We start from the raw sequence: 26,904 nt of genomic DNA, 5'->3' as shown, positions 1-26,904 counted from the left end.
CTTAAATTCTCTAATCAGTATAATGCTGTGATTGTTATCACCTGCCAAGTGTGAGAGACTAATTAATAATTATCTTTACGTTTGTTCATTGAAACACATTCAATGTTCTTTTGAAGTATGATGAAGCAAACGTTCGAAACTAATTGCAAAGAAGTGGGATAGAAGTGTAAGGAAAAGGAGAGGCTGCATGTCAGTGGGCGGGGAGTAGACATGTATGATATAAGTATGGTGAATTATCATCTAGTAAGATTAGAATTTGAACAGTCTGTGTTCGATAGTACCAGAAATTACAGCTATGGAGAACGAGGAACCTGCAGAAAATACAGAAAAAGGATCAACGACAATTTGTGGTAAATATATATAGTTTTGATTTACAACTGAACCTTGAGATATTTCTAATGTTTGGACAATTACGAATTATAATATTTTTCAAGTGTACATTTAATAACGCCTAATTTCAATGATACTTTATCAATTCATGTTATGGAATAACAATTCAAGTCGTAAATAATATTTAATATCGTTACTTGCATAAGATCGGTAATCAAATACCCTTTAAACAGAACTTTTTTAAAATTCGACCAAATGATTTGAGTTTTTTTGAGAAGTAAACGGATTAGTTTACTAGATGACGTGTAAAATACTTTTAAAAAATTTGCAGTTCTTATCTGAGCTTGTAATGAAAATCGGAAAGAAATGAAACAATACGTTTTGTAGGTTTATGTCAGTTATACACATGTTGAAAATTTCATCGAAATTGGTTAACGTTTCTATGAGTTTTAAACGATTAAGAGTGAAAAACCCAGTGTTTCATGATTTTCGGTCTAAAATCTAAAGATTCTTACATCTTTCGATACCTGTCGCTTGTTTCTGTATTAATCGTTCCGTATTTAATAATTTTGACATAATTTTCAGCATATATGTCTAGAATATATATATATATAATAAATAAATATATATATACACATACATGACTGACATAAATCTTCAAAATGTGTTGAAAATTAAAATTCTCATAGCAAGCGTAGATAAGAAAGTCGTAAAAGGCGACCTTTACTTTTTTTTCACGATTCCGATCAGTCGCAATTTTTTTTTCAAAAAAGAAACAAGTCATTTGATCCACTGTTAAAAAAGTTATTCTGTTTTAAAAAGTGTTTGATTAGTTACGCGAGTAACTGTATTTCATTAACTTAATAATTATTCTGATATCGATAGTTTGTAATTTCGTGTATATAGTTTAGTGTTTTGTAATAGAATAAATATGTTCAGCGATAAAAGCGGTGGTGATGATAAAACTAAAATGTTCCATATATTTTAAAATTAATTGCTAGTTGAATGGAATTTTTGCGTTAAACGAATAATATCACGTAGTTCCATAAATTTCATTATAAATATTCCTTGTATCTTTTTATATATGCGCCAATAGCTTTTGACTAAACAGCTATTTTTAAAGGAAGCGCCTTAAATCTATCTACTCTGAATTTACATTTTTCGTACTTTATTTGCTGTTTTCAGACAGTTGTAGCTAGTAGATTAGTAAGAACAAAGGGATAGAGATCTAATTTTATCGTTTACAGTTTACAAAATGATCTATGAAATGTTCACAATATTAAATAATCTTAGAAAAAAAACTAGAATTAAATTTTTTTACATATTATAGATATATAGTCGTAAAAAAATACCTTGAAATAATCTTTATCAACAAAATTTTATATGTACAGAAAACGGTCGGTACATTCAATGTTAAATATCTGTTTTATCTATGATGTTTTTTATGTAATTTAAGCGTTTATCAATTCTTTTATTAATCTTGTTCTTTTTAACAACTCATATTATCGTTTAAGTTTTTCATGCTTGAATAAGATTACGATTTTGTTATTGTTTATTTCTTTCATGATTAAATCGATATCTTCTTGTTACACACAAAATATTTAGTTTCTTAAGACTATGCACTTATATATAAGTCTATTACCAAGTAAATCGAGCAGGAATTTGTAGGATATAAGCGACTTTTTAATCACTTATAGTAAATCAAGTTTATACTATTGAATTAAATTTTTATATATGTACGTCGATTATATTATACCGAATAAAATCGTTTGAATTAAATCTTAAATATACATGTATATACATATAATCGTTACTTAAGAATATTTCTTACCGTTTTCATTAAGATGAAATGATAAGATTATTTTTGATTACCTGCCCTGGAACATACAATACGGAAAGTTTCTAACAAATGAAATTAATATTTGAATGAAAATTTGTATTCTGAATCTGCATTCTTCAATCCTGTAAATGGTTTTCAATGGTGTACGTGTAAAGTATAGTGTAAAATATTGCCAAATTATTAAATTACCATAGAAAATCTGTAATAATGTATGAACAGGAGCGGTTACTCAATACGTATTATCGTGCTGCAGCACGAAATAAAATATTTTGGAAAATCGTTGATATCGTAACTTTTGCTTTCCGCCGTTATTTCTTCGTGACTCACTGCCAGATACGGTCACAGCATTTGAAAATCGCTTCTAGGCTAAAGAAAACCCTATCACTGTTCAATGTATACTATAGTCGTTATTATCGTTAATATCTTCCCTCACATTCTCACTAATCTTTTCTTTGTTCAAGATATTTTGTTTTGTACTGTAGTCAGTGTCGCGCGTCTCACTCGCTATCTTTGATGTGAATGTTTAAAAAGTTCTTTTTTATTCGTTGTATTAATGTAATTCGAATGATAATTTAATACGCGAGTATATCGATCTTTAAATATGAATTCCGACAATTCTTGGTTAAGACAGCTATTTTCTACGCGATCTTCTGAGGAAAAAATTTATACTAAAACACTGAAAAGGGCTACTTCTAATTTGACTATCGTTCAGACAACCAAAGAAAGAGAAGGCGATCTATATACAATACCAGGGTTATCGATATGTTTGTAGCTAAAACATATCGTCGAGCTGATTTAATAATAATTTGAGACTGTTTATGGTTACATGTGCATGTAGCACGTGTGAAATCAAGACCAGTAGTAAGTATAAAATCCACGAGCCGTCACTGTGTATAACATAATAAATGTAAAAAATTAATCTTTTCATACAGATATCTATGATGTATGAAGTCAATTTTGTTAGAAATATTATACCTACGCAATTAGGAATATCGATTACGCATTTGAGGATGGTTTTGTTTTACGTTTATAAAATAATAGATTAGTAATACGATAACAACACATGTTTTATGAACTTACTTATGTATCAATTATTTATTACAAAAACAGGTGTTTGTAATAAATAGTATACTATAGTGAATACTTTACTATAGCGAAGGAGATATATGTCATATGTACGATGTACCTATGTACCTATGTACAATATGTACATGCAGCCTATAAAACGAATATATGTGATTTAATTTTTTAATTTCGAATTAATTAACAGTGCTGAGCGTTCCAATCTGTCGAGTCCAAAAGACGATTCTCCTTTGTTTAGACTGCATCCAAGAAATCATGGACATAAAAAAATAAACATAAATTTTTGTAACATACATATATATATATATATATATATATATATATATATATATATATATATATATATATATAGATATATTATCTATAATCTTAGAACATACAATATTGAATTTTTGCAGGTGGACTCGGCATCAGACACCTGCAAGTTTTTTTACAGTTTTTTGGAATGGTAATTGGATATTGTCTTCGAGTGAGCATGTCGGTAGCTATTGTTGCAATGACACAGAACACTCAAAGCACTGATCATGCATTCGAGGTAAATTATGTATATGTACGTGGCTATAGAATTTGTATTAAGTCTATAAAGTTAGTAAAGTTAGGATCTTGTGATAGTTATTACACAGTAGTATATAAAATATGTTATAATTGCACTTTATAAAATATTCATTTATTCTAAAATTTAGTATCTTTAACAAATTATTTAGTATCCTTTTAGAACCATGATTGGAAGTAGTCTATTTTGTCTAAGGCAGACTTTTGTTAAGATAATCGGCATTATTGCCACACGATTAACGTTGAATTTACGAAGAGCGAAGAGTTTATGAAATCCAAATACGTTTCCTTACTAGTTATATAAACCTGATAAGAGTAATTTCTTACATAAACGAATGTTTAAAGAATATCGATAGTATTGAGAATATTGAGAATATTGAACATTTTTATCTGGATGTTGATATGTATTAGATATATTTTATAAAATACTTGGGTCTTATTTAAATCTGAGCAATACGTGTCGATAATATAATTTATTCTAAGCATTTAGTTATATTACTTTCAAATCTTATATCATTCAGTCATAAAAGAAAGAATACGCGTTTATATTATACATGTTTCTTTAGTCTTGTGCAACGTTAAAACGTGATCTTTGCGATGATCATAGAAAAACTATCGTTGTTGAAAAATATATAGAAACAGTGAGTAGATATAGAAAGCAGCTGTGTAAACAATATCTTGGAATTATTTGATCGACTTGATTAAAATTTTCCAAATTTTTCATACAAAATAAATATCAGTAATTTTTACAATAATCAGTGAGTCATGAAAATAAATATAGTATTTATACTATAATAAATATAATTTGCTATAATTATTTTTATGGCATTAGAAAAATATCGAGATAAATTCAGTAGCCTTCGGACTGCTATTCGTTCGTACATTATATAACATTATGAACGTCCTAGATGTACATATATAGCATAGAATGAATCACTTAATCCGTTATAAAATATTTTCTTGAAAAGAGTTACATGAGATATAACGTAATGATGTTGTTTTTTGAAAAGGGAAACAAGAAGAGTCCAGCAAATCATGCGTCTATATTTAAATGAGCTTATACATATGTATATACATGTATATGGTTCTGGCTGTATATAATCTCAAAAAGTAATAAAATGTCTAATACAAATCATACATAGGATACTATCATGTAACGATAAATTCTCCAAGAAATTGAAAATTTAATAACACCCTTTGTATTATATTATTAAATAAGCGTAATAAACATAGAGTGAAAATAAGTTTTATATTTTATGTAGTCTTTTTTTTCTGTATGTAATCTTAAATTCAAGATATAAGAAAATTATCTAGTAAACATCGTCAAGGCAATAAAAATTAAATAATGACACACACACCAATTCGATATCACTTAATCTTGAATTGGTTCGATGCAAAATGTGAGATAAGGAACACGTTTGAAATCCTTTACGATCTTAGCGTTTTCCTTTTGAAATTAAAGTAAACTTAAAATTAAGAAAAATACAATATTCGTTCCTTTTCTCGAACTTTTTTTGCAAAGTTTCCTTATTTATGCCCTTATGTTTCGCAACGAAAATATATGGCCGGTGAAGGCGAGAGTCGATTAAAGCAAAACTGGATAAAAGAAGACTCCTCTTTATATTATATGTATAATGTACACAGAATGGGCGAAAAGTTAGAGAATACTTTCACAGAATGATTTACGCAGTACAATATACTGTTACTGTTGCTCGTCAAACAAATTGTATCTTTATCATGTGATAGAATTAACGTTATCTTCCTAGTAGTGAGAACGATATACTATGTATATATAATAAAAATTGAAATTCTATAATTAAGATTAGCATAATACTAATTGTACTAATTATAAGTCAATTAGTTTTCCAAGGCATCGTTATTCTATCTTTCAAATTGAAATTACGCGCATATTTTATAACGTTAATTTTATTTCATACCATTGTTGTAAAACGATTGTTCCATGTTTGACTATTGTAATTAGGTCTACAATTGGACATCGACGGAGCAGTCACTGATCCTCTCTTCTTTCTTCTGGGGCTACACGATAATGCAAATACCAAGTGGCTACATAGCTACAGTATGGAGCGCACAAAAATTACTCAGTATTGGAGTACTGCTTTGCGGAATCTTAAACATTTTGACACCGACCGTTGCTCATTATGGGAGTTACATTGGTGTTTGTATTTGTAGAGTAGGCATGGGACTGTGTCAGAGTTGTCTTTTACCGTGTATACAGACTCTGCTTTCTAAGTGGGCACCGCCATCCGAACGAGCACGACTTGGTGAGAACTGTTTTATTAATATCTTTTACAGAACTATCAGACTACCACATCTTAAGTAAGGATAATTGCTAATTTGTTATGCATATAATATTACTTGGACGTGATATAATTTGGTCGATCGAAAATTTGACTCGCGGGTTATTTAGGAATTTGGTATTTACATATAGAACACTAAATGTATATACCATCTGTTGACTCTAACCTTTTAGTATACACGAGCAGTATAGTGCAACATTTTATGTATCAATCAATAGATTCGTTGAAAACAATTTCACGCTTGCATTGCCGATTGCCTACTGTCGGCTGGTACTACTTCAGCCGCTCCATAACCCTTGTTTACACAATATTTATTTACACGATATTAAAAATGGTTGTCTCTGTCATCGATGGATTTAGAATTTAGAATTTTGGACTATATAAAAATGCGCCCGCTTACTTCAGAATGAAGCGTAATCGTAACATAAATTGTATCAAAGTTTTTTGCGAATATCACCTAGAAACTATAACCGAACAGCGGTAACGTGTATAGGAAACAGATATTCAAAATGTTGACCTTGACAACATATTTCATGGTCATTGAAATTGGCGGTGTGCCCTTTTCTGTATAATTACCAGGAATTTTTATGAATTACAGATAGTTGATACGTATGTGTTGTGCATCCTAACCATTGAAATGTCAGCTATAAAAAAGCGAATTAAGTAGGATCGAGTAAGCGGAGGTAAGAAAAAATGAAGAATAGTAGAACTTTCCGATTAATAAAAGCAATAAATATACAGGGTGTCTCAGATTTTTAACAACACCAAGTTGCGGTAGAAGATTTTGCGAATAAGAATTAAATGAAAATGTCATATAAATATAAACTGGCAAATACTACAAAAAGAAGGTATTTAGAAAAACGAACATTAATTTTGAAATTATTCTGTGATTCTTAAATTCAATAAATATTATTGGATTGAATATAATATAGTATAGATTATCTTAGTTACGCGAAACATTTTGTATATCGCGTATGACCTAGAATGTGTCATTACATTGATCGATTCCATCGCGTAAGCTTATTTTGTGTCAGTCGAAGGTTCCTGACCTTCCTATATTTCCTTAATCAACTATGCTGTAATACGCATACTACACACTAAAGAACAAGTGATGAAGGATAATCCTTGAATACTCAATACATATCCTTGAATGGTCAATGCTCATGACCTCTATTTTGACACGTGCAATAAATATATAATTGGTCGTATACGTCCAGAATTCGAATTGTTAACCTTCTTTATGTAATACATTTTTAAGATATCTGTATCTTTAATAATACTGTATAGCTGTATACTTTAATAATACTGTATAATCTGTATAACTTTAATAATTATTCGGTTATTTTACTTTTAATCTTTCTATTACTGCTGATTCAACATTTTTATATTGACATTGTTTCGTATTTTTATCTAAGTTTATCTAAGTCTAATCCAGTTAATATTCATCAAAATTCGCAATCCACCACTTACTATACGATACAAAAGTGTTTTATCTTTTTTCAATTTTCGTTATTACAGAGAAAGAAATACATCGTATGCCATGATAGATGATCATTTTTAAAACGCGTTGCCCTTGATTCGGTTATGCTGCTTATATTATTAGTGTATGTTACTTATTGGAAATAACTCAGAAAGTGTTTTCAAGTGAATTACTCCTGATAGTACAATCGCAAGGTTATTAGATTAAATTTGAACTTTACTACTCTATACTTTACGATATTTGTTTACAAAAATACGGAACATTGAGGAAGCGCTATGAACATGCGGATTTCTTATATTACGTACTTTTCGTTTAAAATCATTTACATTGATCGATATTGGTGTGCAATATTAATTTATTTAATTTAACTAACTTAACATAGAAAAATACTTGCTTTTTTAATCGACAATCCTTAACTAAACAAACTTGTCGATAATATTCCCATTCAATGTCCTCGACACAGATAAATTTTTATTTGAACCGATTTAACGACGCTCATAAAATACCTGATTTGTACTTGTTTGCACAGAATTGTTCAAACTTAATATTGGCGATAAACTAAAAGTCAAATTTAGTTATATCGTTGAAGTCTAACGAACATATCGTATTATACATGTTTAGATCCGTATTAAGGAAAATAATTTAAAGTAAATTATTAATCCTCTAATTTTTTTCTTAAATTTCGCTGTGCATTTTCTAGTACGAGCAATCCAATAAACATTTTGTTATAAGTCGTATTTTGTCAAGTACATTGTTGCTATTAACTGAAATTCCACATTTATGTATATCATAATATAGTACGTATATTTATTTCAGGCACGCTTGCTTACGCTGGGGCACAATTTGGGACCGTGATTTGTTTTCCAATATCTGGAGAATTAGCAGCTTCGAGTATTGGCTGGCCATCTGTCTTTTATACGTTTGGTGTTTTAGCGATAATTTGGGCCATTGTATTTTTCTTTTTTGGTTCGGACAGTCCTTCTAAGCACTCGGGGATATCGGTGAAAGAAAGGCGATATATAGAAGATAGCTTAAAAACTCCCGGGGATAAAGAAAAATCAGATAACACAACGGTAAAAATATTTTCTTCCCAGTGATACTTATATTTTCTAACGACATTGCTTGTACTGTTCCTTCTTACGTCTAGTAGATATATATCCTGTTTTACGTTTTATTTCTCTCTATAATAAAATCGAAAGGTTTGCTTTGCTGTACGTAGGTACTTTCCTTTTATCATGCGTATAATACTCGAAACATATTTCAAGAGAATTATAGATTTAACGTCATCACTATTGACAAGTCATGTTTTAATTTACAGATTAGTATAACGTTTGCATTAGATTTTCCACATGAATAAACTTTCCTCTTATATTTGTGAATGCTATTTCAGTGATGCATATATATGCTTCAGTGACATATATTATCCTACGTTAGGACATTAATATATATTAATATTACGTCACTACGTACTCTAAACAATATTAAGTGTCCATGTAACATGATGCTGTGAGGAAAACGATGCAATGAAACAATACAATGATTACCCAACATGTTTCTAGAAATCATATTTTATGATATAATCTACTAGATGTAAACACATATACATGTATGTATATGTATACATACACCCGTATATATCAATCGACCAATTGAAAACTTTCCTTTCGTCAACATAAAAACCATAAAACATAATATGCGTTTGCAAAATTATTTCGAAATCAACGTTATCGTATGATCTATGAATATGTACATATTTTTGGCAGAAATGTCCATTAGAAGAAAAATCTGTGATAAAGTTAATGCGTTGTATTGTCACTAAAATAAGTGTCATTTTTATAAAAACAATACCTATGTTTTATGCAATTTTGCTTTGAAAGTACACACTTATATATCGATTAAAAATTTATTTTTTAAACATCAAACAGTAGAATAATTAGTCAATTCGTATATTTATTTTATCAAATATAACGTATTTTAAGCTATTTTATCGAACATGAACGTTAATATTATAAATTATGGATCATTGATGTATATTTTATGTATGTTTGTGATTCTGCAAAGGCGTTGAAAACACCATGGAAAGCTATATTAACCTCAGTACCGATGTGGGCTCTTATAATTGTACATTGTGGACAAAATTGGGGCTATTGGACTCTTATCACAGAACTACCAATTTACATGAACAATATTTTACAATTTAAGTTGGAGGAGGTACGTAATAATATAATACTTTAATAAATAAAATTATCTACTAAAATCTTAATTTTTTGAGGATTCTTTAAGAATTTAATTAGAAATTAATTCTTAAAAAATTAATTTTATTTTTTCAAAACTGTTTTATCGTTACTTAAACCTTTCGAACAAATATTAAACACTGAAACATTAAAATTGAAATTTAACATGTACACCACATCGCAAAATAGAACGATCTTTCTATTACGTAAAAACCGTGTTAGGGCGAAACTGTGTTGTGTACCATACAAGGGTTTCTTCTAATTTTTTTACACGTGTTGTAGAAATGTCGTATTGTACAAACGGTCTTTTAAAATTTTGCAATTGTGTTACGCATGCAAACTCACTGTAGTAGGATTAACGGTAAGATTATCAGTATTTTCTTCATTTTCTTCTTCGGGAGTAATTCATTACGTCTAGGGAAATTATCAATCGAATGTCAATTGAAATTTGACTCATTTTCTTCAAAATATTGTTCAGCGTACACATACATGACTGTAATTTTTATTTCATTTAACAATAATAGTTAATAGATGAATAGTATGCTCAATTTTTCACTGCTACTGATTGCTGTTAGCTTTTTTTTCTGATAATCACACACATAAAAGTCGATAACATCTTCGGCAGTAAATTATACACTACATCATAGACGATCGTATCGAGATAAGAATACTCATGTTGATAAATATTCCTCACTATGCCCTATTGTTTTATCGAAGTTTACGATGTTCTTGAATTCTTTTTAATTTACGACATCACGTGGAGTAAACTTTCGATATTATGTATTTGCCATATGATTGGTAAAGTTATAAAACATGTTCGTAACGTATCGTTGATATTTAACAGAATGTGAAATTGTTACATTAAAATAGATATCTGGATTTTTCAGAACGGTTGGATATCGGCGCTCCCTTATTTAACGATGTGGATACTAAGCTTTCCAACATGCTGGTTAGCTGATTATGCTTTAAAGAAGAATATCTCAAGAGGAGTAATTCGAAAAGTTTGCAATACGATTGCACACTGGGGACCAGCGATAGCTTTGATTTGCCTTGGTACGATGTCGGTGCACGATGCCACCGTGGCTACAACTATCCTTGTGATAGCTGTAGGTTTAAATGCTGGATCTCTATCCGGATTCCAAATTAATCATATCGACTTAAGTCCAAATTTCGCTGGCACGTTGATGTCCATTACAAATTGTATAGCATCTATAATTGCAATAATCGCACCAATAGTCTGCGGCATAATCGCAAAAGACGAGGTAGTTAAGTCGAAGCAATTTTGTCTTAACCGTGACATTTTTCACCGATAACTACGTATGTTAATTTAATTTTTTTCTTAATTTGTTTCTTTGCAGAAAGATGTGACCCAGTGGAATATAATATTCTACTTGTCTGCTGCTATTTACATTCTAGGAAATTTAATTTTTATTATTTTTGGCAGTACTGAAATTCAACCATGGAACAATCCTGAAATTACGAATATCAAAGGACAAAGCGAGAAAGAATTAACAGTTATATGAATATGCAGAAATATCTGCGTTATGTTCCTTTAGCGTCGCAAGCGCCATGTACGTTTTCAAAATGTTATTTCAAATAAAACTTGAACCGTATGTGGTTTCTCTGTAGCATCATATACGTACACAAATTGGATCTAAGTAATTTCTATATATGTGATTCGATACATCTAACCAATGACTAACTACTTTTATTATTGCAGATTTAGAGGAACGATCGATTTTAAAATCCAAGAATTCTTGAAACTGTTTCCTTTATTTTTTCATTCATAAAGTTTCTTTTCAAACAATTAATCTGTTAAACAATCTCTAGAGTCTAGGTGGAATACAAAATGTATTTAATCTTCCGCAAACATTAAATTTATGATTCGTGCCGATTGCGACCAATGATTTACAGTAAATATATTTTTCTTCAACGTGGTTGATAATCGACAATGTGATATATGTATTTATATTGGTAAATACCAAAAAAGTAATTATACGTAATTTTAAGTGTAAGGGATAGACAATATCCCTTTGTGCAGAAACGATTTAGGATGTTTAGACAACAGAACGGCTAAGATAATGAAAAAGAGGCTGTGCTTTACAAAACTAAGTATACATGTATATATAGATGATTAGCGTCGATAATATACTGTTCGTTTGCACATTCGTAAGGTACAAGATTGCTTTTGCTATATTCTAGTCTTGAGTCAAATCTTTCATCAAACAGTTTAATGAGACCAATTTTTTATTTAGGTCTGAGATTAAAAAAAGAATTTAACTTGTAACATATCAAAATTTAGAATAGCTTGAATGGAAGAGGTAACGTGAAGCCTTTAATAAAATATTAGGTTATCTCATAAATATAGGTATCCTTCTTTATGACATGTTAAATAAACATCAATATCATACTTACTATGTTAAACAAACATCAATATCTTACATTTATTCTTTGAAACAGAGTCGTTCTCTTGATCTAAATAAAATATCTAACATGTACAGAATGATATTTTTTTATTTAAGGGGACTCGTAACCAAAAAATGTAAAAAAAATCTTTATTTTATTGCAGATTCGGAATATACGTATAGATATTTCTGCAGGTTGTGTTAAAATATAGTGCAATTTTGTACACTAGAAGTAAGATTAAAGAGAAAGTGGGAAAAAGATCTATATTCATTTAATGAATTTCTGCTCCATAAGCAGGATCATCTTTCTCCTGTTCTTGGAATATATATTCCAATTTTCTGTTTCTTGCCTGCTGATAAATTTTTGTTATTTTTCTACCTGCGTTTCTTATCCTAGTTCCATCTAGTTATTGCATAATTTTTGTACATTTTGCTGGTTCTAGGCAAAGTTTCTCAACAAATGAATTATCGTCGCTTATCAGAAAAACATTTTTCTCTTAATCATATTTTTAATACTGACTCTTACGAAGGTAATGAACGTACTGAATGACGGAATTTGGAAAATAACGTCTACATTCGGAGAACAAAAATGATAATTTATCAGTTTTTAAACGATATACTAAAAGTCATGTAACTTTTTTGCTAAAAGATATATAAAGAACCGAGTATTCGATTCATTTAGAACTATTAGCAATTAAATTTATCGATGTATTAAAAATAACAGAGTATGTGATTCAAACTGCATTGGTATTGCTACATTAATTTCGGAGAAAATGTTTCATAAAACTTCTATATGAATAGTTCGATTGCGAGCCCCCTTAATTAAAACTACATGTTACACGAATTCAAATAAAGAAATGCAATAAATATCGGAAATATTTATAATGTCAGTAGCACTTTTTCAAGTTTCAAATGATATTAAAAAAGAAATTTGAATTTTAGCAATAATACCACTTCGTTACTTGGAATCAATTGGCAGTATGATATTTTTTTAGTAAATTATGTATGAAATTGTCTAACGTTGTATATTGTGTACAATATAAAAGAAGTCGTAGCTATGTGATTTTTAGAAATTATTGTACTTTAATAATGTATTTAAAATGAAAATGAAAATAAAAAGATATGGGTAAAACTGTTCATACAACACGATTTATTTATACAATAATGCGCGCACGTGTGCACAAACACAAATTTTACATATTTTTGCTAAAAATAAAATAATTATTAGATACAAACTAATGTAACGATTTACATGATACCTACTAAATCCTACCTAATCCTATCCTTTATTACATATATTCATTTTTACGTACAATGTATCGCAGAATCTAATTTTATATGCATACTATTATAGCTGTTGTTCCTTAAGTAGATTCTAGTATCTGAGATTAATTTATTTTGCAATTATAATTTATTCTTAAAACAATTTTTTAACTATTTTTTTAATTCCTGAGGTAAAGCATCTTTTTTTATCGAATTTTCTTTTCATATAATATTTAGAAGATTTAAATTGACGTATTTACTAAAAGCAAAAAGATATTTATAAGTTAAACAAAATGAAGTCTTACTTATTCTAACAGAATCTCATCTTAATTAATTACTAATATTCGCTTATAAATAAGTCGTTCAATTAGTTTACTATTTAAAAGTGCTTAGAACGATGGGTCGTTGCACTTTCATGAAAAACAGTCATTCGTAAGATATGGATATAATTATAGGAGTAAAGATAAAACTTTAACGAGCCAACAATTGAGAAGTTTCTCCCTGGTTGGTGAAATATGACGAACAGTTGAAAGCTTTTCCAATTGGATAATTAAATGTATTACGTTAAATTTAAACAATCAATGTATAAGTATATCGAATGAAACGAAATCTGTTGGTAATCATAATGTAATTATAATTGAAATACTGTTTGCTTCATCGAAAATAATAAAAGATTCGGAATATAAATTTGGAGGTAAGTGAATGGGTTTGAAAATAACGCGTTAATAGCTAGACATCAGTAGGAAATATAACATTTAGATATAACGGAATACGACTTGTCTACTATTTGTTTATTACGGTCGTCCAGTCTTATTAAATTTTCGATATAAGTATGCATGTAAGTTATTATGTAGGTCTTGCAAGATTTTGCACAGTCATTAAGGATTTATCGAGATGTGAAATCGTACCGATTTCTATCGAAAGTTTGACAATGGAATTATAAATTATCTTAATCTTCAACTAGAGTGTATTTCCCTTTTAACATAGATGATATGTAATATTCATTCCGCTTTTGTCTGGTTTGTATATTGTATCTAAAAAATCGCTAATATAATTATATATATCAAAATTTTAAATACACGCGCGTAGTGTTTGATACAATATATATATATATATATATATATATATATATATATATATATCAGTATCATTGTATTTTATAACAACATATGTATTCGTCTGGTTTTCCATTTAGATAAGGGAGAAAAGTGATAATGTACTATTGTGTGTACGCATGCAGAACGTGCAACTTGAAAAATAAGAGTGGGAGAAACTCTTTTCGGTGTTGGACTATAAAGCCACGATCAACCGATTGATGGATCGTAGTGTCTTTTTTGCGATTTACTTCGGAACTCGACCCTACCTAACAAATCGTGTGTACGCTTGAGTATTTTTATTAACAATATGATGCATTCCCATGCAACGAAAAGGGTCTCTATCATTTCTATTTCGGGGCGGATGCAGATACCGGCATCCAAACCAAGAGGTATTTAACTAAAATCTAAAACCAAACTTATTTTACCATATAAGTATGTATATCTCGTTTCATATTAATTTTATTCGTTTCAATTTCCAAGTGTCTCTCTTCTCGGTTCACCAACACGAAGAACAGCAATATCTGATCAAATTAGCGTCATTGACGAAACAAACATGATCTTTTCATAAATAAATCTTAGATAGGTTTTAAAATATATAATATCATTTATAATAGAGTGATGTATTTCTAATAATGATTTTCTTTCATACATACGTTTTAGACAAAGTTCGTTTACGCTTTTTATTATTAGGTATGTCTGGTACTCTCTATAGAAACTACGAAAGAAATAGATTTGATAGTGGAATTGTTCATTCTAGAAGATAAAATCGAAGTATGGAAAGCAATATCTGATTTTGATTTAGTGACATTGATCAAAGATAACTTTTATTTATCACGACTTGTGCGAAGATTGGTGACGTTTGTCCTCATTTAAAATCGTGCTTCTCACGTGTTTGGATTCTCCCACTCGTGCAATGATTTTTTATATTTAATATCATATTCTTACCATCTTTTCAAGCCTTTTTTCTAGCCTTCGCTGTCTTTAAAGTGGTCAATAAATTCATTAATTTTAAGTGTTCCATTAAAGTTGTAACGAATATTAGTATCTTTATCATATTACTACATACATTAATGATAATTAATATACCTATATACATATTATGTACATATGTATTCGTATAGAAATATCTTTTCTTGGTAAAATCTACTTGACGGTATACATTAAATATTCGTTTAATTGCGAAAATACTTAAGAACACAATGTATTTCGTTCAACGTGCATAGCATAAATACGTGACGAATCGCTTTGAATTCCAAGACATGACGCCAACAGTTCGTCAATGTCAGATTTCCCGCGATGTCCTAGAAATATGGAATAAACGAATCGCTCATCCGCATTCTCTGCATTGCACGATCGTGGTATGCGAGAAATATAGAGAATGCAACAAGTTACTTCAAAGCGGTTGATAATTATCGTTCAAAGGTTTTAACAGAACTTTAAACTAGTATCATTTAATCGTACGATAACATGCTATCGAACAGCAACCAACGAAACTTATAAACGGACAATAGGAAGATAAATCACGGATTAAAAGATTAATGTTATTTATGAAATAACAATCGTATCCGTTCATTAATTTTGATTTAATCGAAACCTTGAATGGAAGGAAAGAGAAAAAAAGAATGTGCAAATAAGATGTAACAATAAGTATGTATTACCTAGGTTCTATTTTCTATAGTCGCGTTATTCGCGTTATTTAAATTATACTTTCTTCTATTATTTCTTTAAGAGTCCTTAAATAAAATATTACGTATTTAAAAGTATGAATTTGTGTAAAATAAGAGTGATAATGTATCACGAAAAAATAGCCCGTTCTTTCGGGAGAACAAAATGAAACTGTTCGAGAATGAAATGAAAAGCAAAAAGAATTTTGCGATTAAAATCTTATGTTTCAAATGCAATCACGTCTGCGACGGTGGATCACGTGAGAAGCACGTGTAAATGAATACTATTCATAAGCACGATACATCTATAAAATTTTATTTCGCTTTAAGCACGATTTTACAATACCTAATAAATATGTAAATAAAGCAAAATAATATCTACGAAATGAGTATTATGACATAATCACAACTAGCATAGAATGAATGATCTACAAAGAATTATCGCTTTCTAAAAGTTTTTGCTACAGCTATCGAAATAATAAGGTTATAACTAACCTTGTAAGTAAAACAACAATTGATTTTCCTATGAGTTCTGTAATAGCATTAGCAACCAATTTCAAATGCAGGACTTTCTAAAAACGTGTTTCATGAATACTTATTTCTTAATTAATATCTTTACTTGAAACGGATGACACAGCACTTTTTTCCAACCTAACGGTATGCCCTTTTTAAATGATAAACACTTCATCTATTTATAACGTTTAAAGTTCATAGTAAAATTGACATTATACTCTCTATAACTATACATGTATATCGCGTACGTCGATCATTTGTTTCTTACCACTAATGAAACTCTTTAATTTATAATTTACAGCACGATACGGATGTAGACACACACAGAGTCTTCTAATGGCACTGGGCTTTCTCTGTTGTTATGCCATTAGGGTTACTACATCAGTGACGTTAGAAGCAATGACTAATGCGAAATCTGCAAATCCTGATTTTCCAGTATGACCATTTTCCCATCTTTCGATCTGCTTACTAATTATTCGTCTGTTGACCATTTTGTAAAATGGATTTATATACAGAAAGCAATATCGATTCGTAGAAAATTAACACCTGCAGTTAACGGTGTATTTATGTAGATGGCTATTATATATTTTGAATGTCAAAATACGTAATAGTTACAACGAATAAATCTCATTGTCAGATTAGTATCTGTGATTTTATATGTCCATCGTAATTATAAAATGTACAAGTATGTATAAAATGGTTCAAGTGATTCAAATATACTTTGTATTGTACATCGACTAATTACTTGAATTTAATTATTGATTCTGCATATTCTATACGTAATTTATATGTAAACGGGTGCTAAATTCGGTACGCGTATGTATAGAAGGAATTTAGCGCGCGTTTACGTGCACATTATGTGCATATATCTTTAAATCGAATCGCTTTCTATACATATACATATATAGCACAAATTCTCAAGCAAAATAAAAAATATTAATTTTGACAAAATATTACAATAATACTTGTTAAAAAGTAGAAGCTACGAAACAATTTGCTTCTAGGTTATTCTCTACAGTTTTCATCCTTTTCATTGAAGGAATTTCCATGGAAAGACGCCACAAAGGATATAATTCAGAGTTCTTTCTTCTGGGGATATGTATGCACGCAAATTATTGGTAGCATAGTGGCACAAAAATGGGGAGCTCATAAACTTTTCTCACTGGCGCAATTCGCATGTGGTTTGGTAACACTTTTAATTCCCGTACTTGCCGAGTACTGTGGATGGGAAGCGATTTGTGTTACTAGAGTAATCGCCGGTTTATTTCAAGGCACTGTTTTACCGTGTCTTCACACATTACTTTCGAAATGGGCGCCTATGGACGAAAGAGGGAGAATCTGTAAGTATTTAATGTTTTAATGATTTAATGAATACAAATTTTGATCATTGAGGCAGATTATGAATATTGATACGCAATGATCATTTAAAATGTTGTTTCGATTCCAACAATACGAATTAAATTAGGTTATTAAGCCTTTATATCTTTGAGCAATTTCCACACGAAAAATCATCAAAAGGCTGTTCTTTGACTCTTTTGGTTTTCGAACCATTGTTAAGCCAATCGATAATCAAAGTAATTTTATAGAATCGTTTGACAACGATAAGAATCTTTTCAAGAAATTGTATCAGTCATCGTAGTTCATTGTATCTAGACAACAGTTAACATCCATTCATGATTTCTACATTTAACGATCTCTTTTAATTATCTTAGAAATCATTAAGTTTGATATTTCATTTCAGTTACTCGACCGTCTTTGATAAATTATTTTCTGTACATGAGCGTATATATGTATCTTTACCTACAGTACGTATCTTTTGTACATATATAAATTATACGCGTTTTAATAATTGATGTAAAATTTCAATAAAATAACGTCATTAAAAATTATTCAAATGAAAAATATTTATGATGGCAGTGAAAATTATTTTCTATATTTCATTTTCTATATATTTTATTATATTTCTATATATTTTATTTTCTATTTTTGACAATCAGTATGTTAAAGTGGATGACAAAATTAAACAGATGATAATTTTATAAGTGAAAATAAATTAAGAACATAGACTATACAATTACTTTTAACAATCGAACGCTTACACCAGTAATTATCAAAAGTATCTGACATATTTATTGCACGCAACATTTAGCGACCTTCGTTTATGCCGGGGGCTGGATTGGAAACGTACTTTGTTTATGGAGTACTGGACAACTGTCAGCTTCTCGTTTGGGATGGCCTAGCTGTTATTATGTTTGGGGCTGTATAGCAATTGTTTCCAGTATTCTGTTCTTTTTCATCGGTAAAGAATCACCCGCTGAACATCCAAGTATACCACAAGATGAAAAAGAATACATTGAAAATAGTCTTGGAATGATAGAAACAGAAGAGGTAAGAATAATAGTTCCTCATCCTTTCTGGTTAAACCTTCCTAATCTAAATATAGGCACTAGGTATCTAAATTTATAGTATTTCATATTAAATATAAAAAACGACATAAACATTGTGATAGCAAAACACGTTATAATTTCAGTGTTAAAATTTCTCATCACATTTTATAAAGAATAAAGAAGCAAGCAGAAACGTTTAAATTATAACAAAATTGTAATATTTTTCTAGAAATTATCAACTCCTTGGATTAAAATATTAACCAGTATTCCAATGTGGGCACTATTGGTTACACAGTCTGCTCACACTTGGGGCTTCTGGATGCTTTTAACAAAAATTCCTTCGTACATTGGATCAGTCTTTGATACCGACATACAAAACGTAAGTAACACATAAAATACATCCTTTGACATATTCGTGTTAATTTGCATGTAACGCGTATATTGACAAGTTTATCCGATTGTTTAGCATCCTTACAGTAACCTAATTATTTCCTATTTTTACAAGATCTCTTTCAACTTGTCCTTAAATAAAATTGTCGATATCAGAATTTGAAATAAGATATTAATATAATGTAACAAAACTCGTGATAATGTTTCTTTTCGAAGAATATAACATCAGTGTTTTCATGCAATTGAAGAGTCCAGAAGAAAAATAATTCTAATAAAAATAAATAATAATAATAAAAAGAAATTTAAATATTTGCTACCATATATTAGAAATTAGGGAGAACTATTAAATTGTGTTACTATACTATATGTATATACATATAGTATATGTATATGTATAATGTATATACGCAGGGAGTTCGGCTACTATTTCTACATAATTTAAGGGGTGATTTTTGACGTCGAAATAAGACAAGAATCAAGAATAAAAAAATTGCGTTTTCGGCTTTGCTTTTTAGTTATTGACAATTACAAATCGACCAAAATATTCCTGCACGCGAGCAAACCTCCTTACACGAACGAAAGGAGGTCAGTCTAAGCAGCGGAGCGCATAGTGATTTTTAATCCGAACGACACGTGAGCGACAGCTTATCAGATTATTAAATAATCTCACGCAACACTTCGCAAAAGAAATGGTAGATTGAACATTAAACTTGCTTACTCGTCGAAATCCATAAGAGCATATTGAAAACCGCCCTATGAAATTTCCAAGTAAAGAGGATTAATGTTTTCTCTAATCTTTTGCCTCCGCGAGTGTTCACAGCAAAATCACACACGCACCGCGATTGTCCCGGCCACGAGTGTTCACAAAAAATACAAACAAATTACAATAGATGTTCCATATGTCCTCCGTTTTCTTGTAAACAGAGCCTGACTCTTCTCTTAAAATTTTGACGTATTGTGTCTTCGTGTGTCCTCAGTAGTAAAAGCCGAGAGGATTTAAATCTTGGGACTGAGCAGACCAAAGCACAGGTCCTCCTCGACCGATCCACCTGTTTCCAAAACAATTGTTTAAATGCTCTTGCATTGAGTTGGAAGAATATGGTGATGCGTTCGATTTTTCGACTCATCCATTCGCAAAAATTTTTTCTTTTTGAATTTTCTTGAATATATTTTACAGGATTTAACGTACCGCTATTCCGCAATCGTTGGTCTATTTTGCAAAATATCTTTGTGCTGGGTCTATTCCTATTGGGATATTTTTCGGCGTATAAACTTCGCGCTTTTGTATTATTGCCGTCCGCCGCAACATAGCAAAAGTGCATGTCCGAAAGTTCTTCAAATGTATACATATTGTAATAAATATGGCTACAGTATAAATACTGCTACACTGCATACACATAACACTCATTACGCGCACAGTACACACATCAAGTGCACTGTACACATAATACACTCAAATGACATTCTAACTTAATATTTTCAGTTCTTTGAAAGTTCCTCGTTGACTGTCAGAATGACAGAACGATCTTCAAACTTTACATAGAGGTTCATTAGAGATTGCCATTGAAAAAGTAGACTTACGTTTACCAGATGAGTTTCGAAAATATCTCAATTCTTCAAGCCTTATTGTCTTTAGTTTTTATGAATGTAACGTGTTTTAGAAGAAAACTCTAACATAGAAAAGAAGCATTATTATTTATTTTGAAGCAAACATGGTGACTATACTCGTGGAATAATATGAAATATTAATTTGACATTTTGTAGCATCTGTTAAAAAACCGAATAAGTTTTTCGATAAATATTCACTTTTCATCACAAAATAGCGTTATGTCGTATGAATGTCAAATTATATATATATACATATATAACGGAAAGAAAACAGCGGACACGATACAATATCCTTTCCTTTGGACTCTTCACTTGGAGGCCCACAGCTATTTACTTTCATAAATACTCGAACAAAAGTTTAAAACTAAATATTTATTTTGATCTATTTTAGAATGGTCTATGGAGTGCACTACCATATCTCACAGCATGGATTTGTAGTTTCCCAATTAGCTATATTTCGGATGTCCTGATTAAACGAAATATTTTAACCGTACAAGCATCGAGAAAAATTTGTAATACGATCGGTGAATGGATCCCAGCAATTGCATTAATCGGTCTTGGATATGTTACTAAGGAAGAACCTGGAATAGCACGAGCACTTTTAATATTCGCTGTTGCTAGTAATGTTGCTATTTATTGTGGACATAATGTCAATCATATGGATCTTAGTCCAAACTTTGCTGGTCCTTTGATGGGTATTACGAATACCGTGGCAAATATTTGTAGCATTTTGGCTCCGCTAATTGCCAGTATCATCGTTAAACATCCGGTATGTATAATAATAATTCTTTGTTATTTCTAAAATAATTTACTCTTCTCTATGCAGTTAGATTATTCTATTATTACTGACTTTTCTTGGCATTCTCTTGAAATTCAGGCAGATAGAACTAATGAACAGTCTGAGTTGAATAACATTTTAGATATGCTTTATTAAGAAAAAATAGAAATCATAAAAATTTGATCTTTTGTAAGTCGAATTAATACTCATGTCGTTGCGTGTTTGTATCCCTTCTTTTTTCGTCGTTATTTTTATTTACCATATATTATATACAGTATACGTATTATTACTTACATAATATGTACACGTATAACAGTTAATTAAACGGTAATTGGGTTGATCGTTCCAACCTGTATACAAGCTAGAAACATTTTTTGGAAAGGATTGTACTTTGCAGCTTTTGTTAGTAAATCGATATTTCAAATGTTGTCAAAAGATAAATTGCTTTAACTTTACCATGATAGCATACGAGTAGAATTTTGACGTTCTATACTAACAAGAATAAGATTCCAATTGACCGACTTCAATTTTAATGAACGTTTGCAAGTTGATAGTATAGTTGATAGTATATATATACCTTCTACATACAGAGTGGGGCATACAAATCGGAATACCTAAATATCTCTGTTACTTAATGATCATATAGAAAAAACTCCACAGGACAAAAGAGAGGACAACTTGGAAAGGCACATGTAATGGTAGATAACGTTGGTAATTATCGACATCTCAATTATCTTACTGATTTCGATAATTTTTAGATATATTTTAGGAATCAACATTTTGAACAACTTTTTTCTATACATACAACCACCATTCAGTTACTGAAATATTTGCAAAAAATTATCGGTATCACCATAGTGGATTCTGCCTACTATTGAACGATCATGAAAGGGTATGCGTCGGTATTGGTGGCTGGTTGCCACCTCACGACTGCCGGATAAAATGACGCCTAATCCAAACCTATATAAACTATAAACAAAAATAAGAATTAAGTTTGCTTGAGGTGTCATTTTATCTGGCCGCCATGAAGCGGTAAACAATCAATAGTAACGGGTGCCCTGTCACGGACGCATGATTATAGGCAAAATTCACTGTAGCGATATCAATAGTTTCTTGTGAATATTTGGCAAACTAAGAGCCGAGCCACGGTTATATATAGGGAGAACAGTTGTTCAAAATGTTGATCTCTACAATGTATCTAAAAATTATCGAAATCGGTAAGGTGAGTAATATGTCGATAAGTACCACTAAAAAAGATGACGACGATCTTGAAATCTCATTAACAAAATTACTTTCAGACAATATTTTCCGAAACTGTAGAATAGCTGCCTATCCTCAAATTCGGATAATTTTTCAATATAGTTATAGAAATTGATATTTTGAACAACTTTTTTCCATATATATAAAGGGTGTAGTCACTTATTTTCCGAGATGTTCGCGAAAAGCTATCGGTCTATGGTATCGTATGCATAAGTTTGGTTACCGGCCGCTGATCGCTATCTTCTGTTTATAAACGAAAGTCGGACGAATCTAAAGACCCTGCGCATAGCTGCATATGCGAGGCTACAGGAGTTTGTGTAACTTACAACTACGTGAATATTATCAATGTATTGGTTTTAGGCCCCGATTCTCATTTATACTAATAACTTGCGAAAGCTCGTTAACACCAAAGTCAACTAATTGGAATATTTTTCTTGTAATCTTCTTTGCTATTGCTTAACTATATCATAATGATTTGAGAGACTGAACTGAGGTTGCAAAATGGGAAGAATGTAAACTTGTCACAGGTTCCTTAATTATTAATATTTTATGTCGCATACTCACAAACGTTTTTATATTAATAATTCATTAATGTACTCTAATTATTTAAGATAATATGTGAAAAAGTAAATAATCTAAATCTTTTATTATTTTTCAATCTTCAGAATAGTGTTGAGGAATGGAGAAATATGTTCTTTTTAACATCCATAATATATTTTCTTGGAAATTTGACTTTTATTGTGTTTGGTACATCTAAAATTCAAGAATGGAATGACCCTGTAAAGGAGAAAAAGGATATCTCTATGAGTTCTGCAACTGAATCATCGATGGAAAAGGGATATGCACAAAGAGAAAAAGATACTGAAAAGATGGATCTAGGAAAAGAGTCGTAATATTGCTCTGATACTAAAGAATATAACATTATTCATAAAATGTATTGTAAATATTGTGATTGCAGAGTGCATTATTATTTTATTTGCAAGTGTATGCGAAAAATATTTTAAAATGTGAGTGCTGTATGTACATGAATATTTATGTGTATTATATTTAATATTTATTACAAAATTATATATATATATATAATGATGATTAATGATTATATTAAGCAAACAAGTTTATTTAAAACATGTTACTGAGTTTTAACATGTTCTGACATAGATTTCCAAATTGTTTGTATAAGACATAGTGTACATAAAATAGTTAATGAAAATGTGATAGAAGTTACTATAAGTAACATAGTTGTTTCACCAACTGGTATTGTCCATACGTTTTCCTTATCCTGCAAAATGGATGCAAAAAGTAAAACATTTCTATTTATAAAGATAAAGATAAAATAATTGTATTACTTAAGTAACAAAGTTTATTTTTTACCATGATATATGGAATCTCTCTCCATTTAGGTACAATCTCTACGCATGGAGAACACAAATCAAGTTTAGAAACTCTATAATCCTTAATTCTTTTTTTACAACCTAATAATAGCGTTGGGTTTGGTAAAGTAATGTTCATGTATTTATTACTATCGTTGGCATGTTGATAACGTTGATGTATTGGAACTTTTAAAGCACATTCTGCACGACTCAAATTCGAGCAAATGGTTACAGTTTGTGTCTGTGCTTCCTCAGCAAATAACTCGATGTCAGCCTCTCCATTAACACATGCTGTACTCTGAAATTGTGAAATCTGATTTGTATATATGTGAATTAAGATAATTTCATATATGTATATATTATATACTCTAATTGTATTTCTATCAACTTACAATTCCAAGTCTTCTTAAATTAGTCAATTCATTAACATTAGCATATAAAGCAGATGGAAGTTGTAAATAAATGGCTACGTAACATTCTTCTATAAATTGATCGACATGTACTTGATATATTAAATCTCTGTAAATAGAATTTTTCGTGAAAAATAAAACAAAATGTTTTAATGATTTTGATAAATCTTTATTATTTCAGTCTGTGTTATCCAAGCATTTTACCAAGATAAATATATATATATATATATTTAATAAATGGGACATTTGATTCATATTATATAAACATACATATATCATACATATAATTATTATTAAATAAAATAACAGTATATATGGAGCAAGCTATAGTAGAACAATTAGGATTGAAATTCTTACTTTCTACATTTGTACGTGATAAAAAATAATGGTTTCTATTATGTAAAAAAACTTACAGAAATTATCTATGTTTTTATCTTATGAATAGTACATAATAATACATAATTTGCTTTTTGAATAAAATTATCAACGTACAATCAAATTTCACCCGTTTAGATTGGATAATAGACTTTTTTTTGCTTTACTGTGATACCATGGTCTAACCTATGAAATCCCGTTCCTTGCACTTTTAATGAAACACGAGCATCTAATTTATCACAACTTACTACAATTTTCAAAATAAGTATGTAAAATAAACAAATTTGTACAAAAGATTGTTTAACGAAACTTGATATCATTTTTTAAATGTCTATAATTACATCGTTTTAATTATGCATTTTTTTCTGTACTTTCATGAAAGCTGAATAGGTATCCCTGGTTTGTCATTTATGTGGCTCATTTATGGGGCTCTCGACAGTTAATTCTAATGATTCAATAACTCTTATAACACAATAAATACTTTATTTATTATAACGAGAAACTTAAATTACTTGTTTCACACTTTAACACTAAACCGAACTTTACAACAGATTTTGATCAAACTTTATGTGCTTGACACGTTTTAACACTTTAAATTCTCGTCTCTAACTTGTGAACTGGCGTAGGCATGTGGCTCCCTCTAGCGTGAATATTTTGTATGATAATAGGATACATTCTAGCGCTGCAAATTTAACTGTACAGTAGCGTAGCCAAGGCAAACGAACTAAAGTTATTTAACAAATTTATTGACTAAATGTCAAAATTATTTATCAGTAATAACTGTGATCACTTTCAAATTTCGTATTTACTTTCGTTACCATGGGAAGGAACATTGCCAAGGCAGCGATGGTTACTCCGCGGCCCAAAATGTAGAATCGTTAGAACCGTCACGTTGAGCTGAGGGTTTAAGTAAATTTCATAACGGTGCAAATCTTTAATAAAGTATTCAATCTATTAGTTTTAAATATAAATTGTTGTTCAAGTTAATTTGTTGTGTATTTCTTCATTTAAACATCGAATTAGTTTTTTCGAATTCTTTGAAGTTGTTATGCAAACAAAGCGCTTCAGCACTTCATGTGCCGAATTCCCCAATATATTAGAAAGGCCACGCAACACTATTTACAAAAAGAATTATGTTGATAACAAAATAGAATAATTGAAATGTATGTGCAATGTGATAAAGTAACAAATAGCAAAGTATGAATATAACAAGATGTCATCATTGATAATATTGGTAACTAGTTTTCTTTTTCGGAATAAAGCAGGAAGCTTCTTTAATTTGAAGTTGGTGCGGTGTACTTCTTAAATTAGGTCACAGGGCCACGTTTCACCCTCTGACGATCTTTGCTAATTTCGCGTGTCCTACAGGCTCGCAATCTCGCACATTCGTTTTCTTGTAATGAACACCTCAATCTGCTCATCAAAATCGTTTTTAGAGGTTTTTCAGATCACTGAAGAATCTTCCTTAGGTTTAAGATCCTAATCCTCAATTGATATTGACAGCTACAATAGTTTGAATGGAGTTATATAGTTCTAGAATATTCCGT

At 30.1% G+C, this 26,904-nt stretch overlaps 3 protein-coding genes across 6 annotated transcripts; 2 read left to right on the top strand and 1 right to left on the bottom strand.

The window, feature by feature from the left end:
* The first annotated feature begins 97 nt into the window (after positions 1 to 97).
* Positions 98 to 13,361, top strand: LOC117207765 (putative inorganic phosphate cotransporter). Of its 3 annotated transcripts, none has more exons than XM_033448312.1 (8): positions 98 to 350; positions 3,652 to 3,788; positions 5,787 to 6,087; positions 8,420 to 8,676; positions 9,665 to 9,814; positions 10,725 to 11,099; positions 11,196 to 11,408; positions 11,558 to 13,361. In XM_033448312.1, exons 1-7 carry the CDS (start codon positions 296 to 298, stop codon positions 11,358 to 11,360), a joined length of 1,440 nt encoding a protein of 479 aa, XP_033304203.1. In that variant the 5' UTR covers positions 98 to 295; the 3' UTR covers positions 11,361 to 11,408; positions 11,558 to 13,361. The 3 variants fall into 3 exon arrangements, with proteins under 3 accessions (XP_033304203.1, XP_033304205.1, XP_033304204.1); XM_033448313.1 differs by lacking the exon at positions 98 to 350 and adding an exon at positions 3,520 to 3,538; XM_033448314.1 differs by lacking the exon at positions 3,652 to 3,788.
* Positions 13,362 to 14,748: 1,387 nt separating this feature from the next.
* LOC117207770 (putative inorganic phosphate cotransporter) lies at positions 14,749 to 24,154 on the top strand. Its single transcript, XM_033448321.1, has 7 exons — positions 14,749 to 14,991; positions 17,081 to 17,214; positions 17,819 to 18,119; positions 18,929 to 19,167; positions 19,396 to 19,545; positions 21,556 to 21,933; positions 23,868 to 24,154. The coding sequence occupies exons 1-7, from the start codon at positions 14,910 to 14,912 to the stop codon at positions 24,093 to 24,095; spliced, it is 1,512 nt and encodes a 503-aa protein (XP_033304212.1). The 5' UTR covers positions 14,749 to 14,909; the 3' UTR covers positions 24,096 to 24,154.
* A 142-nt stretch (positions 24,155 to 24,296) lies between these two features.
* LOC117207774 (phosphatidylinositol-glycan biosynthesis class X protein-like) lies at positions 24,297 to 26,390 on the bottom strand. Of its 2 annotated transcripts, none has more exons than XM_033448324.1 (4): positions 25,544 to 26,390; positions 24,965 to 25,091; positions 24,574 to 24,885; positions 24,297 to 24,481 (listed from the first exon to the last, which is right to left on the bottom strand). In XM_033448324.1, exons 1-4 carry the CDS (start codon positions 25,675 to 25,677, stop codon positions 24,332 to 24,334), a joined length of 723 nt encoding a protein of 240 aa, XP_033304215.1. In that variant the 5' UTR covers positions 25,678 to 26,390; the 3' UTR covers positions 24,297 to 24,331. The 2 variants fall into 2 exon arrangements, with proteins under 2 accessions (XP_033304215.1, XP_033304216.1); XM_033448325.1 differs by having other exon boundaries at positions 24,574 to 24,870; positions 25,544 to 26,216.
* Positions 26,391 to 26,904: the final 514 nt, after the last annotated feature.

Source organism: Bombus bifarius, unplaced genomic scaffold (genome assembly GCF_011952205.1).
Source record: "Bombus bifarius isolate JDL3187 unplaced genomic scaffold, Bbif_JDL3187 scf7180000008046, whole genome shotgun sequence".
NCBI classification, from domain to species: domain Eukaryota; kingdom Metazoa; phylum Arthropoda; class Insecta; order Hymenoptera; family Apidae; genus Bombus; species Bombus bifarius.
The sequence above is the reverse complement of the archived record's forward strand: the minus strand, read 5'-3'. Positions and strand labels throughout refer to the sequence as shown.